At 44.4% G+C, this 15,025-nt stretch overlaps 6 protein-coding genes across 6 annotated transcripts; 2 read left to right on the top strand and 4 right to left on the bottom strand.

Annotated features, from left to right (window-relative positions):
• Positions 1-45: 45 nt before the first annotated feature.
• SAMD00019534_099080 (hypothetical protein) lies at positions 46-1,982 on the bottom strand (the record flags this gene model as incomplete). The annotated part of the gene is made up of 3 exons (XM_012894940.1): positions 46-227; positions 316-1,397; positions 1,468-1,982. 3 exons carry the CDS (start codon positions 1,980-1,982, stop codon positions 46-48), a joined length of 1,779 nt encoding a protein of 592 aa, XP_012750394.1.
• A 556-nt stretch (positions 1,983-2,538) lies between these two features.
• Positions 2,539-3,088, top strand: SAMD00019534_099070 (hypothetical protein; the record flags this gene model as incomplete). The annotated part of the gene is made up of 2 exons (XM_012894939.1): positions 2,539-2,637; positions 2,702-3,088. The coding sequence occupies 2 exons, from the start codon at positions 2,539-2,541 to the stop codon at positions 3,086-3,088; spliced, it is 486 nt and encodes a 161-aa protein (XP_012750393.1).
• A 1,402-nt stretch (positions 3,089-4,490) lies between these two features.
• SAMD00019534_099060 (hypothetical protein) lies at positions 4,491-5,047 on the top strand (the record flags this gene model as incomplete). Its single annotated transcript, XM_012894938.1, has 2 exons — positions 4,491-4,857; positions 4,941-5,047. Coding segments are annotated over 2 exons (474 nt in total), but the record flags the coding sequence as incomplete, so codon positions are not given.
• Positions 5,048-5,569: 522 nt separating this feature from the next.
• On the bottom strand, positions 5,570-7,971 carry SAMD00019534_099050 (hypothetical protein; the record flags this gene model as incomplete). The annotated part of the gene is made up of 2 exons (XM_012894937.1): positions 5,570-7,622; positions 7,709-7,971. 2 exons carry the CDS (start codon positions 7,969-7,971, stop codon positions 5,570-5,572), a joined length of 2,316 nt encoding a protein of 771 aa, XP_012750391.1.
• Positions 7,972-8,998: 1,027 nt separating this feature from the next.
• SAMD00019534_099040 (hypothetical protein) lies at positions 8,999-10,547 on the bottom strand (the record flags this gene model as incomplete). The annotated part of the gene is made up of 2 exons (XM_012894936.1): positions 8,999-9,895; positions 9,984-10,547. Coding segments are annotated over 2 exons (1,461 nt in total), but the record flags the coding sequence as incomplete, so codon positions are not given.
• A 209-nt stretch (positions 10,548-10,756) lies between these two features.
• SAMD00019534_099030 (hypothetical protein) lies at positions 10,757-14,063 on the bottom strand (the record flags this gene model as incomplete). Its single annotated transcript, XM_012894935.1, has 5 exons — positions 10,757-11,744; positions 11,827-11,962; positions 12,057-12,151; positions 12,223-12,632; positions 12,759-14,063. The coding sequence occupies 5 exons, from the start codon at positions 14,061-14,063 to the stop codon at positions 10,757-10,759; spliced, it is 2,934 nt and encodes a 977-aa protein (XP_012750389.1).
• Between the last annotated feature and the right edge of the window lie 962 nt (positions 14,064-15,025).

Here is a 15,025-nt window from a genome sequence, read left to right as displayed (position 1 = left end):
ATTGTACAATCCAAAGATGATGTTGTCGCTCTCTCTCAACATGGTTTATTTGTTGATGAGGAACTTGTACTCTTTCCCACTTTTGCCACCTTTGTAGTTCTTGTTGTTGATCGTTGCTGCCTGTACCATGTATAAGCGGATCGCGAAACCAAGAATGATGGCCAATCCGACTGCGGCGAATGCAATCGAGGCAATGAATGATGTTGTTACAGTGAATCCACGGAATACTAAGTAAGTTGTTGTATGGTTAGTTGGCTTGCTGCGCGCCAGACCAGGCCAGGCCAGGCTAGTGAGTGCCCAGCTAAGATAACATACGGATTTTAGAATGTCTGATGTATACTGCCTCGCCATCGTTGCGGGCTATCAGTTTGAATGTGTAGGTCTGCAGCGTGGTGAGGTTGTAGATCACGCATGTGTTCTCGAGAGTTTCTGTACAGTTGATAACGGGCGTGTCGTCGATGGAGAGTGAGTAGCGCGAGGCCGATGTGAGGCCTCCGCGCGTGGTATAGGACACTCGGATGTCGCTGGTGGTCGTCATTGAGCGGATAGTGTCGATGCTGAACACTGAGATCGACACCATCTCGTGAAGCGTCTGCTCAATGTTCATTGGTGGCGTGGAGAAGTTGTAGTTACTCGCCGACACACGAATCACTGCGCTCTGATTGAATGGCAGGTCGGTGACAGTGCACTTAAGTGTTGTCGAGCACTCGGGGTGTGCCACGCCATTGACCGTGATGTTGTAGACGGTGGGATATTGTGTTAGTCCACCGAATGATTGATAGGCGAATGAGACGGATGTCTCTGAGACATCAGTCACAGACAGAGATTGCATGGCCGGCAGCACAGGCATTATGATGGACTCTGTGAGCAAGATTGGACTGACTCCAAGGTAGTTGGCGCCGTTCACCGTCAACTCGAAGCGTGTTTCAATGCCAGAGGGGATGGTATAGATGGTGCAAACTCCGTCGGTGACGCGACTACATCCACGTTGATATGTGTTTCCGTCGAAGTACCAGACTTGGTACGTGAGGGCCATGCCATTCCAACCAGTGCCGCCAATGCCACTCAACTGGATGGTGTTGTAGTCGATGATGATTATCGATGAAACTGTGATCCTGTAGTCATTGATCACTGGGAATGCGTTGTATATGTTGTAGCTCGAGTATTGAGAGCAGACCAACGAGTAGTACTCTGGAAATCCACTGCACCTTGATGAGCTGGCGAATGTCAGTGCCAGTGAGTATCTATCCTGTCTCTCCGACCTGACATATTGCTGTTGTTGTTGTTGTGAAATGACTGTTTCATCCGGTAGGCATACACCCTCAACTACCGAGTACCTTGCATTCTGTTCAGGGTTTGGTATTATACATCCAGTGTCATTGTTGAAGTTGTTCGAACTGTTGTAGCCATTGAGAGATAAGTAAGTTAGAGAAGGTATAATGAATGATAGAGTAAGGACCAACATACTTTCCCCATGACCATGAGTATCTCTCATAGTATAGTGCATTCTTTTGAGGGATGACGGGGACGTCGGTGAGGATGAACCGGGAGTGAAGCCATGTTGTACAGCTATTTATAGAGAGAATGGTGTTGTTGCTGTTGTCGGGGTCATAGTAACTACACTGTCCATCGTAATAGTAATTGAACGATAGGTCTCCACTGCTGTTGAAGTAATTGAGTGTAAACATGAATGAGCCCTGTCCTTGTGTCGTGTGTGGATAGCAAACATCAATCATATATGAAGAAGCTCTCTGTACAACTCCATTGCAATAATAATCGTTTGTACCAAATGTTATCCAATGTACCCAATTAGCTGTACTATTTTGTAGTTGTTGCTGTTGCTCTTCTACTTGTTGTTCTTGTTCTTGTTGTTGTTGTTGTTGTACAGGGGTGATATATGATGTTGATTGAGTGTCACCCTTTGCCAACACTGCAAGTAGCAGTAGCAGCAGTACTAGCAAATGAGTTAGGCTGTGTGACATACTCTTATACAACTACTTGTTGGCTGAATTAATGAATGAAGTAGACAAGATGTCACCCTCGAACTTTGAAATGTTGTTCACGAAAACAGATAATGACCTGTTGTAGAAGGGGTGGGCTCAAGGACCTAGGACCCACTGACAGGGTCTTTGCCTCAGAGGTACTGAGAGGTGCCATGGCACGACATCTCATCAATCTGAATCTTCCACTTCTTTTTACAGACTTTGATGTTATTGTCCATCTACAACAAGGTTAAGAATCTGACATGCCAGCTGGCAACATTGACATCTTGTCCCCACACCAGTTATTTACCGGATTTACATCGTTCAATCACTTTACAGTGATCACTAGACTGTATACTAAATTGATTGATATAAGGTGTGTGAAGTCTCGTTGATGGTGTGTGGAGTGCTGACGAGGCGAACATCACTCCAGCCCCACACACACACAAAGACCATCCATCCATTAGCCACATCTTCAAGTAATAATGATGCCCCTCTGTTCTTTCATTTTCGTTGACAGACTAACAAGTAGTACTACAACTGTATATACAGATAAATGGAACAAAAGTCCAAGCTACTTGTTGCATTGCTCGCACTAAGCTTTGTCAACTGGGTAGCACTCAACTATTACTGCACTCTAAACGTGTCGTCAAAGGTATATACAGCCTTATCTCTGTCTATGTTGACGCATACTCCTCTAACATACCTCCTCTGACTAGTTGTTTGATGTACACATCTTTGGCTACGAACTGAACTATGCCAAACAGTTGATAACCAACTTGTCAGAGCAGGAGATTGAAACATATAGATCAATGTACACTGGACTCGACTTGACAATGCCAATATTGATGTTCTTGGATGCAACGATCGTGATATCAATGTTATATCCATATGGTTCAGTGTCTGGAGCACTCGCACATCTGTGTCCACTGCTATTTCTAATCTTTGAACTGTTGGAGAACCATGCCCTATACACAGTATTGACTCTGTACATCACGAACAAACCATACGACATCAACACCATTACTATCGAATCACTATTGACCAACGCTTCATTCTACACATCATCCAAGTTTCTAACTCTAAGTAAGTCAAGCCAATTATAACTCTTGTTATTGTTGTTGTGATGGATGTATGGGTTGTGAGGCGGTTGCGTGAGGCATGCGGAGACTCTACTCTACCCTGTCCTGGCCCTACGCTCCCCTGGGCCATACCCTTCATACATCCATCCCYTCAATTGATGTCCTCAGACAAACTAAAGGACAAGAATGGTTTGAAATGACTGGTACTAACACTCCACGTCTACGCTCTTGATTGATCCCGCTTTAGTACTCACTGGRATTGGTTGTTGTCTGTGGATACTTTGACGTTGGAAGAGTCATGGTATCTAAATTTAAACCATTTTAGCCTCATCCAAAGGACAAGAATACGCATTCATTAGAACATGAAGGATAGGCCTTATCCTACCACATGCCCCACAGACGTGATTGATGGCCACATCAATAACATGTGAGCCTATGTGTGTGTTTGATGATGCTTGTCAAGGGCGTACCCGGCAAAGCACACTTGTTGCCCTGAAACATTGATCAGTTTCCCGATCATGTGAAATCAATAGCATTACTGTAAAACGTGTTGTTGTCACAGCATGCTAGTTGATGTAAAGACTACCATCAAATTAAATGCTCTTTCGTGTGTCTAATACTAATACGATCACGGGTGGTGGTGATGTGATTAATCACATTGATACAACCTTTACATGTAACTTAAAAATAGATCTCGTCTCTTTATCCATCATCCATAGAGATGTATCACAATCCTCTTCGAATAGAGCGCGACAATGAATTAATGATGAAACGAATGTAAGAAGAATCAACCATTTTGATCAATGCCCCAACATATATAAATAACAAGTAACAATAATAATACATCATTCAATATCAATATCAGCCAAGAGAGAGTGCGAGAGCTAATCATCGAATATAGCCACACACCACCGTATCGCGTAGTCTTCTCTGTTTTAAAGTTCATTGATTGACATCACATCACACACACACTTATATATCTAAGTCACTGATCAACCATCAATCAGCCACACACACACTCACACACACTTACAACCAAACACCGTTTCACCCATCAAACACAAACCCCCCATTCACCAACAACATCCATCAGGTCAATCACTCACACACGTTGTTCAATCACCAACACAGGTTCATCAGCCAAGACACCATTTTAAACACTACCCTTTGGTCAGTCATTCTTCTCTCTCTCCTTTGACTCAAAATAGTGTGTGGACACATCATCTCGCGCACCATCTCCAACAACATCCACTTCCAGCCATCCATCTCAAAGGTCCACTCTCTCTTCCCTCTCCAAAGAATCAATCAATCCAAACAAACAATCAATCAATCAATCAATCAATCAATCAATCAATCAATCAATCATCATCAGATAATAATAATACTTTATATAATATAATACTTTAAAGAAGAAGAAGAAAGAAGAATGTTTAACATGCTTGGACTGGATCAGATTGTTAGGAACAAGGCATTGGCATTGTCATTCCGCAAGTTCTTGTACGAGAGATATAATAATGAGAACCTGTCCTTCTGGCTGGAAGCTGAGAACTACCGTCTGATCGAATCAGATGACAACAGGATCAAGCGATCCAAGGAGATATACAACAAGTACTTCAATACCGAGAGCAAATACGAGCTAAACATCGATCACTGCCAAAGAAAGGATCTGGAAAAGAACATGGCCAATCCCACCAACGAGCTATTCCTGCCAATCCAAAATGCCATCAGGCGTCTAATGGAGATGGATGCCATTCCATCATTCACAAAGTCCGATTCATACAAGAAGTGTTTAGGTATGATTGATCAATCCAATAATTATAATTATCACAAAATGACTAACATCAATCACATTCCAATCACTCATTAATGTGAACAGACAACAAATATGAGTTTGAGATTACAACATCAGAAAGAGATAGGAGTGTAACAATATGTGAGATGGAGGAGTTCTTGCAGACACATACTCCAACACCAACCGTCAAGTAAATGTAGGGTAACATTGGCGCGCCAAGCAAACACTTGTAGCAATAGGTGCCAACTCGCTCTCATACAGATGGACTGGACTGGACTGGACAACCAATCAATCATAGGGTGCAACTATTCATCCATTCCCGTCCAACCATTCCCGTCCATCAAACTGTCCGATGTATATTTTTTATCCCCATGTAGAGAGAAGTGATCAAGTCAATTCAAGACTGGTACGAGTTGTATATTGATTGGGACTGATGTGTAATAACTTAAGTCCTCATCAAAGCATATGTAATAAACAGACACACACAAGGTCAGAGAGACACTTCTCTCTCGAGAGACCATTAACTTAATGTAGACGACAAAGGGGACCAAGAGCAGAGGGGTCACAAGGGCCATGTTGATAATGGTAGTTGAGTTGTTAAATGTAATACATCAATGGGATTTGCCATCCATGTTTATATTTACAAAGGACTCTATATTCCTTTTTGGATTGACAGAGGCCAGGCCAGTCACTTCCACGACAAGCCCTAGCCCTTACCGCTCGATCAGTCGCTCAAGGTTTTGCTTCAGTGAACATATTGATTGCTCAATGTCGGTGAGTGAGTGAATGACTGTTTGGATGGACTTCTTCCTCTTCTTGGTCTCTTGCCCCAGCTGACTGTTGAACTCGTCGACAATGTCCTCCTTGATCTGATTGATCTTGGCCGCCACTTCTTTGTCAATGATGCCACGTAGGTCCTTCATAGCATGTTGTTTGAAGTGATTGGAGAACAGATCCTTCAGCGACTCTTTGAGTATTGACTTGATGTGATCAGAGTCATTGACAATGTCACGTAGTTGTGTTTGATCGATTATAACAGTGGAGCCATTGTGATGTTGGAATGCTGTCTTGTTCGATGTGGTCGTGGTGGATGTCTGGGCGTCATTAAAGTTGATGGGGATGGTAGGGGCGATGTAGTCGCCGTCCGAGTCGTCTGGAGAGGCATAGTAATTGGCGCGTTTCTTGTTTGAAGGCGATACAACTACTAGCGTAGGAGGGATGCCTGGCGACGAGTAGGGTGTCGATGGCGGCCGAAGGTTGTGCGAGGGTGGTGGTGTTGGCGGCGTTGGCGTTGTCTGCTGTGTCAAATAGTTGTTGTTGCTAAAGTAGATGTTGTTTATCGTTGTGTTGATCTGTTGCTGTTGACTACTTGTGATGCCACTGCTGCTCTTCTGACTGCCCTGGCTCGAAGATCCCCCGCCATTCTGTGTAGAGACGATCCTATCATCCTCGTCCTCTTCCTCCTCAAAGCTGTCGATCGTCATCTGTTGTTGAGGTGCTGAAACATCATCCAACAGCGGGATTGTAGTATCCATAGCGTTTGGCTGCAATGAGTCCATTGTACATTGATCCAACGTGGCAATATTGTCTGTGTTGGTGTTTGTATTTGAGTTTGTTGTGAGAGATGGCCTTGGCTTGATGGGCGTGAGGTCCAACAATGGGTCGGCCAACTTCTTCTTGGCCTTGGGCGAGAGAGGAGTGAATGATGATGATACTTGTATCCTGCTGCCAGGTGTCTTTGTCATTGTCGTCGTTGTAGTTGTTGTTGTTGTCGTCAGATTGAGTGTCTGTACAACAGGGACAGGTTCGACATTGGCTAATGACGGGATATCCGCCTGCTCCTTCTCCTTTCCATTCTCCTTTTCTTGTCGCGACTGTGCTAGATGTGCAGCCAATGAATCTTGCTTCCTCTTGCGTATCTTCTTCTTTTCCTCATCCTTTTGATAGCCATGCCATGACTCGCGCACATTGCTGTATCGGTCGTTGGTCAGCGACCACTTGTCATTCACATCCCTGCAGGCGATCTTCTCGCACACCTGTACAATGCGTTGCATGTTGTCACATGGCAGCGTGACCTTGGCGCGCAGCTCCTCAATGGTGATGGGACCGTGCAGAGCCAGGAGATGCAGCATCTCGGCCTCAACCATCTCATTGTCCATCTTTGCCGCGCCAGGTTCCTGTTTGATTGGCGGCTGCTTGTAGGGCGTGGGTGGATGGAAGTCCAGCTGCTTGCGCTTGTGAGACAGAGGTGTGATTGATTGAGTGGCCAGAGGAGAGAAGAGATTGCCGTCGTTGGCCGGTGCAGTGGTCGTGGACGATGTGCTTGAGCCTTGTGTCGAGTACTGTGACGTTGGAGAATGATTGTTCTTGCCAAGGAACTGCAGAGGCGATCGCTTTGTGGGCGTGACCATGGACGACGAGTCGTTGGACTCTGACGTGTCGTTGTCCACAATCTCCTCATCCCTTTGCTGTGAGAGCTTTTCCTGCTTGACCGCCGAGATCTTGCGTTTGGCCGCTGCCGTGCTCGGCTTGGCGGGCGCTCTTCTACGCTGTCTTGGCTTGGTCGGTGTAGAGTAGTCGTGATCCACCTCCTTCTTGACCTTCCTGACCTCGTGGTGCACTGGGAACTCATGTGACTTTGCGTTGATCCACTGCTCAGCACAATCAATTGCCTTTGTCATCTTCTTCATATCAGCTGCCTTCAACTTTTGTTGCATTAATTCTTTTGAGCAATATGCTTTGATATGATTATCCTTTACAAAGCCGCTGGATCATGTAATTGATTGATTCATGTGAGTGAGTGAGCGAACCGAACGAGTGATCAATTGAGCGAGTGAATGAGTGTCACTTACTAGTCGTTTGAACCAAAGAAATAGACGAGGAATTGGTCCTTCTTACAACCTCGAAGTACTGATTGAGCGACTTCGGATGGTCGTGCGGCACGTCCAGGCCAATAGCCCCAATGTCCGTACAATACAGAGTATACAGTGATCTCTGTAACGTTTGGTGGATATACAATCTGTGTTGATTGATGTAATTGTGATGATAATGATGATGTATTATTTTGTTGTTGTTCTTCTGTTGATGGTGATGTTGGTGATTCTGCACTACTCATATTTATTTCAAATGATCTAAAGTTGTAACATACTAGTATGTTATATATAAGTAATTAAGTATGTATGTAAAGTAATATAATATATATAAGTAGAGATAGAGATAGAGATATAAATAGTGTAAGCAACAAATTGAATGAATGTGCATGTGTTTGTTTGAAGTGGTGTGTGTTAGATCGCCTTGTTGCGAAGTCTTGAAGATTCAAATTAATCTCTGATTCCGTTTGGGGCTGTGGCGCCAAACAATGTGTGTAGTTTTTGGGAACATACAGTTGTATAACCTCAATTGTACCAAAGTGGATCTTATTTGTATAATAATAATATAATTATCCTTATTATTTGAATAATCCACATATTTACAAATAAGTATTATCTGTATCTCCTGATCACCCGCACTGAATATTAGTGACATGTGTTAAATTGTGTAAGATTAATGATTGGACGAACGTCCGAGTATTTTGTATCAAGGAATTCTTTTATTATATGAGCAAATTATTTAAATAAATATATATTTAATTAATATAAATAAACTATCAAATTTGACATTTTATTCAATCATCAATCATTCTTCCATCAATCAATAAATTAAACAATATTTTAAAAAATGACTTTAATCTCTGCCTTTAAGAACTTGGCTCCAACTCATCAACAATTGCTGCTAACTCCACCTCCAACTTTGGAATGCAGTCGTCCAACAAGAATGCCAATCTCTTAAATTCAGGACTCCTCGCACTCATTGCTGATTTCCAAGGAAGCATAGGTGAAACAATGATCTGTGCATCAGCTACTCTCAACTAACAAGGGATATAAACCATATTCCTCTCATGTCACCATTACAATAAATAATAAATAAATATTATTATTACACCATCAAATATTAGTTGGACATTTCCAAAAATTAATGGGCATATTCCAGACTTTGAGAATGAATGAATGAATGAAGTTTAATTAATATTAATGTTGTTGCCTACCTTGGTAGAGGGTGAGAGTTGATGATGTGAAGCGGAGTTATTGATACTGATACTGATACTACAAGATGTTGATGTTGTGATTCTCACGAAGATTCTTTTGGACGATGGTCTCGCATTGCTCTACGAATTGGTTGCTGTTCTTTGGTTGGTAGTATATCTCGTGTCCGAATTGCTTCTTGCAGAAGATCTCGCTCTGTTGATTCCTCAGGAACATCTGCGTGATGTTGGGATTCTCGTTGAACGTGTCGTGGATGTTGGAGCACGTGTGAATGAAGATGTCCTCGATCTCGGTCGACATGCCGCTGCTCACTGCCTGCTCCGTCAGCGTGTTGTGACTCAGGAAGTGATACTGGAAGGCTGATGGCGAGATTGTGGTGTTGGACGTGAGGCCCGTCTGATTGAACGTGTCCTTCTCGAGTGACTCGACAACCGAGGAGATTGGACGCGCCATGATCTTGTTGAGGTATCTGTTGGCTTGGTGACCCAACTCGTTAGTCAGCACTGCGACCGTGACCTGCGGCCAGAACACCAGTAGCAGCTCAACTGGGACAAAGTTGGCCGAAGGCTCTGGCTGCTTCTCCTTCACGTGCTCATGATCGTCTTGCTGTTGTTGCTGTTGCTGCTGCTGTTGCGCGGCCTGTGGTGGCGCGTCTGGGACCAGAGGTACGTTCAAATTGGTATAGTCCCTCTTGTAGGTGGCCAGCTTGTTATAGTGTGCCGGTGATATATATACAGTGAGCGTGTCGACGTCCCAGATGCCAGAGTATGGGTATGTTCTGTTGGAGTTGTTCTCTTCTCGCTCGCGATTGATCAAATCCAAGATGTGACGAGTCGTGTCCAACTCGATGTTTGTGTACAGTACATGATTCTTGATGAATAGCGCGCCGCCCAAGTGTTCAGGGAAGATGATATTATGTATCAAGTCTGATGCTTTGAAGAATGTCTTGTTCGATCCCTATGCGAGGAGGAGGAAGAGAGAGAGTGTGCATGTTGGTACAATGTTCGCGAATGATTGATTGAATGATGGAGTGATCACAACTTACAGAAGGCAGTGGAGTATAGGGGATGGGCATGAATGATCGCATTCTGTTCTGATAGAGCTCTGTTGAGAACTTGGGCATCATTCGATTGAGGATGCGCTCCATGCGTATCTTGTTCTCTTTGGACTTGACATCTTGGAAGCTGCGGAAGTGGAAGCAGAACATGTTGTAGAGATGATCGAGGTGTGCCTTGATCGTTGATGGCGGGATCAGGTTGGACGCGGTCAGGCCCATTGTATAGGGGCCGACGATCTTGTAGGCGATGGTATGTCGCTCCAACACCATGTAGTCGATCTGACTCTTGCTGTTGAAGAAATCGATCAGTGTGCCCATGAACGCCAGTAGCACACCACCGTACAGTGCCTTCCTCTCCTGATCCTTCTCTTCGGGATAGTAATATATCGTTGCTTCATCCTGTTGACTGGACTCATCCGAGTCGAACTCATCATAAATCGCAAACAGCACGCCCTGGTGTGGCAGGGTGAGTCTAGGCTCATCCTCCTCCTGTTCAATCTTTGCCTTTGATCTGTTGTTTGACATGATTGATGTATATGTATATAAGTATGTATGTATAAGATAGTGATACAACAATGTTGCAAATGATTGATTTCGGAAAGCAAGTTTCGTGGGAAACCTTTGATTCAAATCAAACCACAACCCTTACCCTTGCCCTCTCTTGCCCTCACCCTTACCCTCGCCCTCGAACACTAACACGAACATAGTCACGGACATTCATTATTGGGAACATCTGATGATGTATATATTGGTACCAACTACTATTGTTGCGACTGTGGCTGTTGCTGATGTTTGATTGGGGTTGATGGAGACGAACCCTCGTCACCACTGTCTACAGAGTGATCGCTGCTCAGAGGTGATCCAACAACTACATTGGTATCGGTTTCATCTTTTTCACTAACGTCTGTCATCAATGGAGAGAATGATCGGGGTGAGTATTGTGACTTGGTGAGCGCTGAACGACCGGTCATGTCAAAGATGGTGGTGGACGATGGCGGACGCATGGACTTCTTGAGGATGTTCTTCTCGACCTGGTCGCTGACTGATCTGCTGCGCCTGTGTCCAAACTCGAGCTTCTTCTTCTTGATCTCTGACAGACCGAGGAACGACGTGAGCGTACCGTTGTTCTTGTTCGGGCTGACGACCAGGGCCTCGAGTTCTAGCTTCTTCTTGGACTCGCGCAGCTCGTTGATGACGCCCTCAGAGTCGCGCAGTTGCTGCTTGAGCGTGCTGAGGTCGACGTTCACCGACTTGTCGCCGCCACGCGACGCCATCTTTTGGTACTCGATCAGCACCTCCTTGGACTTCTCCTCCATTTGTATGAGCGACTCGAGATGCTCGATCTGGTTGATGTTGGTCTTGTGGCGGTCCTGGATGGACAGCATCAGGCGCACGGCGTTGACGCCAAACATCTGCGTGTGGAAGAACTGCTCAAAGAACTTCTGATAGCTCTCGGGCAGGCACTCGGCCACCTGCTTGAACTGGTCCTCCAAAAAGTGGATGCTCTGCTTGTTGACCAACTCGATGGAGGAGGGCGCATCGATCGTGCCATTGTTGGTGGCATTGGCTGTCGTGCCCTTGGTATTGATGCATGCGATTACTCCACTGCTGATCTGTTCCGACAGCCAACTGTGATACTCATTGAACGTTGCTATGATGTTCTGAACGTGTCTATTTTTCAGATGATCATAAGGTATCTTGTTCTGCAACTTGAATGTCTCTTTCCTGTGATTGGTAAGTGTTTCCAAACTGTTTGAATGGCGAGTTAGTTGGTTAGTCTGGGTTGGTGGACCTATCGAGTCGGTCCTTGTACAGAAGGCTTCGAACTTACAGTTTCTTGGCGCCAGGCAACTGGACCGGATTGTCAGGATAGATCACTCGCTTGCTATCTATATCTACAATTAAATAATCCTTCTTTGTCTTTAGTATCTCTGGTGGCAACTCATTGATTCCAATAAAGAAGGGGACTAGGTGGATGGAGGGAAGGGAGGATGGGATGGTTAGCTTGGGGATGGCACCATTAGGTGGGGTAAGGGTCGCGTGCCTGAGAGGAGGACTTACATGGCGCATCGAGTGTCTCCAACAGACTATCTGGGAGTATGGGTATAAAACAACATTGCCAAACATATGGCTTCAACAACGCTATGAATGAGAATCTAATGATGGCGACGACATGGACAGGTTAGTAGTGGCGCCACATTGATGTGTCATAGATGAAGGTACATACATGAAGGCTGAGATGTTTCCTAATTCCTTGGAAACGACCAGGATAGATCGTTCTACCATGGCCCATGCGAATATATTTACAATGTCCTCCAGACTCATTGACTCGGACATGGTGAACAGTGACCAATCGGCAATCATGCGATCCTCGCCACCCTGGGGACAGTGGAAGTCGGTCTTGTAGTCCTGTCCAGGCACCTTGAACTGAATCTTGTCCTTGACGGTCTCCATGTTCACTTGATAATACATATTGATAATGTCCATTGTGGCAATGTTACAGCTTGGGTCCTTGGCCTGTGTCATTGAGAACAACATGAACATTCTCTCGCGCTCCAATATCGAGTGGAGCATCTGGAAGTGAAGATTGAAGAATGGGAATCGACTGAGGAAGCAGTATACTCTTGGCGCGATGAACTACATTGATTGAATGATCCAGTGATTGAATGTATGATTGGGTGATCGGAATGGTTCCAGTGATTGATTTAATGATGTAGTCAGTATGGACACTGCAAGATGTCGGCACGATGCATTGATACTTACATCGTATGTCTTCCTGAATGACTTTCTTCGTTGCTCAGTGGTGTCGGCCTCCTCGGTATCCTTGGCCGTCTTCTCAGGCGCGGGTATGAATGTGGGCAGTGTACATAACTCTTCCTCTTTGGTGATGCACACACCATAGTAGAGTGTGGATGGCGTGTTGAGCAGGAAGACGAATGAGTGCGCAGGGTTGAGTAGGTGCGAGAGGTTGCAAAAGGCCACAGAGTTGAGCGACGATGAGCTGTCGGAGCGCATTGAGCTTCGTGAGATGACTCCGTTGGGGAAGCAGAACTGGGCGATCATGTCGTTGGGCAGTGGCGTGTCGGGCGGGTAGCTATAGAGTATCTCGGGCTTGTGTCGCTGTCGTTCCTCATCGCGTGTGCATGTGAGATTGAGTGTGGATGGCAGACCAACGACCAGGAAGTGATCGAAGAGGTGGCCGACGCGACTGGGACGCACGCCGCCAACCAATGGTCCTGCTGTATCGTTATAGTCACGTGTCTCCTCGCGTATCGACTCCAATGTAGGGCTTTCCGAAGAGTATGAATGGTCGCTGTAATGGTTGTATGATTGTGATTGTGATAGTTGGACTGGTGTTCCCATCGTCGAGGGTGTTCCTATTGCCGGGGTAACTGTTAAAGGTGTTGACATTGTCGGTGTCAACATCGTTTCCGCCAAGTTTGATGTTGATGTTGTTGATGTTAAGGTGGATGTATGTGTTGTCGAGGTTGAGGTTGAGGTTGAGGTTGAAGTAGTAGTCGTCGATTCAACTACTGTCGTCTCCTTCATCAATGAGAACATTGATTGAACAAGTGTGTTGTTGTTGTTGGTACTATTGTTGTTGTTGTTGCTGTCTGATGTAACATCGAGGCTGGTGCTACTTGTCCTCAAGTCTGCCATTGAATGGAAGCCATTCATCGCTTCCTTCAGATTGGGAGTGGACCTGAACATGGCGAACTGCAAGTCATCAACATTCCTCCTACTCAACAGGCCACTATTCTCCAGACTGTGCGGATGTACATTTGAAGAAGAAGAAGAGGAGGTTGTAACATTTGGTTCAATCGTTTGTGTATGAGTAGTAGTATGATCAGTCGTCTGATCAGTTTGATCAGTCTCATCATCATCATCTTCAGTCATCTTTGTAGTCTCCAAGTCTACAGCAGTGATATCAGGCACATCACCACCGCTTCCAGTCGTCTTGTTGTTCTGATGTTCAAGCTTATCATCATTCACTGTACATCTATCTTTGACCTGATCAGACAATGAGTGAATCTGAGCGTCAACATCACTACTATCCTTGTCCATCATCGCCACAACTACTGATTATGCAATGAATGAGTGTGTTTGTGTTTGAGTATATTGCTAATCAGACTTGTATAGTATAGTAAAGTATATGTATATATATAAATAAAGGTTATATAAGTTACTCTGAATGATTGAGTGAATGATTAGTGAATGAAAGAAAGAATGAATGAATGAAGGAGAGACACCACCCAGGGTCAGCAGATTAGATGTTGTTGGAAGTGTGTGTTTGGAGAGTGTGTATTTGGTAACCTTTTGGATTCAAATTGGATGCGACCAACACTCAAACATCATCATAAAGACAGAAAGTAGCGTCGTCGTCGATTCAAATAAAATTGTTCAGTGTAACCAAGGGAGCTCGGCGAATTCCATTCAAACATATCTATCAGCCTTGTTGTTTGACTTGTCTTTGACTTATTAGTTCACAAGGCATAGTACCTCCTCTCAGCAACTACTACAACAATAACAATGTGGATCATAATCATTAACATTCTTCATCATCAACAAAACTAATTGCAATCCAATACATTCATCCTAATCAAGTTGTTAGAGCTATCCGAATGAATGGATGAATGAATGGATGAATACACATATACACACAACACACCTACCCTTAAATGATTGTTGACAACTGATATGGACTTGTCAGGCAGTCAATCAATCACACTGCCCCGATTAAGCCTTCTTCAAATACCTCTGTCAATCAATCACACAAACACTCACACACCACACACACATTAACGACTTGACTGACTGCCGAATTGATTGACTGTCCCACTTTGTGTAAACTTATGACCTCAATGAGAATCCATTACTTAACAATGTGAAGTGAGAGGTGCAGTCTCTTTCCATATCATTCCAATCAACTACACTACCTTCAACATTGTTAAAACAACAACAACAAAGAATAATAATACACAACAACATGTCCAATCTTCAATATACTTGCAAAGTTCAAGGATTTCCAA

This window comes from Acytostelium subglobosum, assembly GCF_000787575.1.
Source record: "Acytostelium subglobosum LB1 DNA, scaffold: scaffold24, whole genome shotgun sequence".
Classification (NCBI taxonomy): Eukaryota; Evosea; class Eumycetozoa; order Acytosteliales; family Acytosteliaceae; genus Acytostelium; species Acytostelium subglobosum.
The sequence above is the reverse complement of the archived record's forward strand: the minus strand, read 5'-3'. Positions and strand labels throughout refer to the sequence as shown.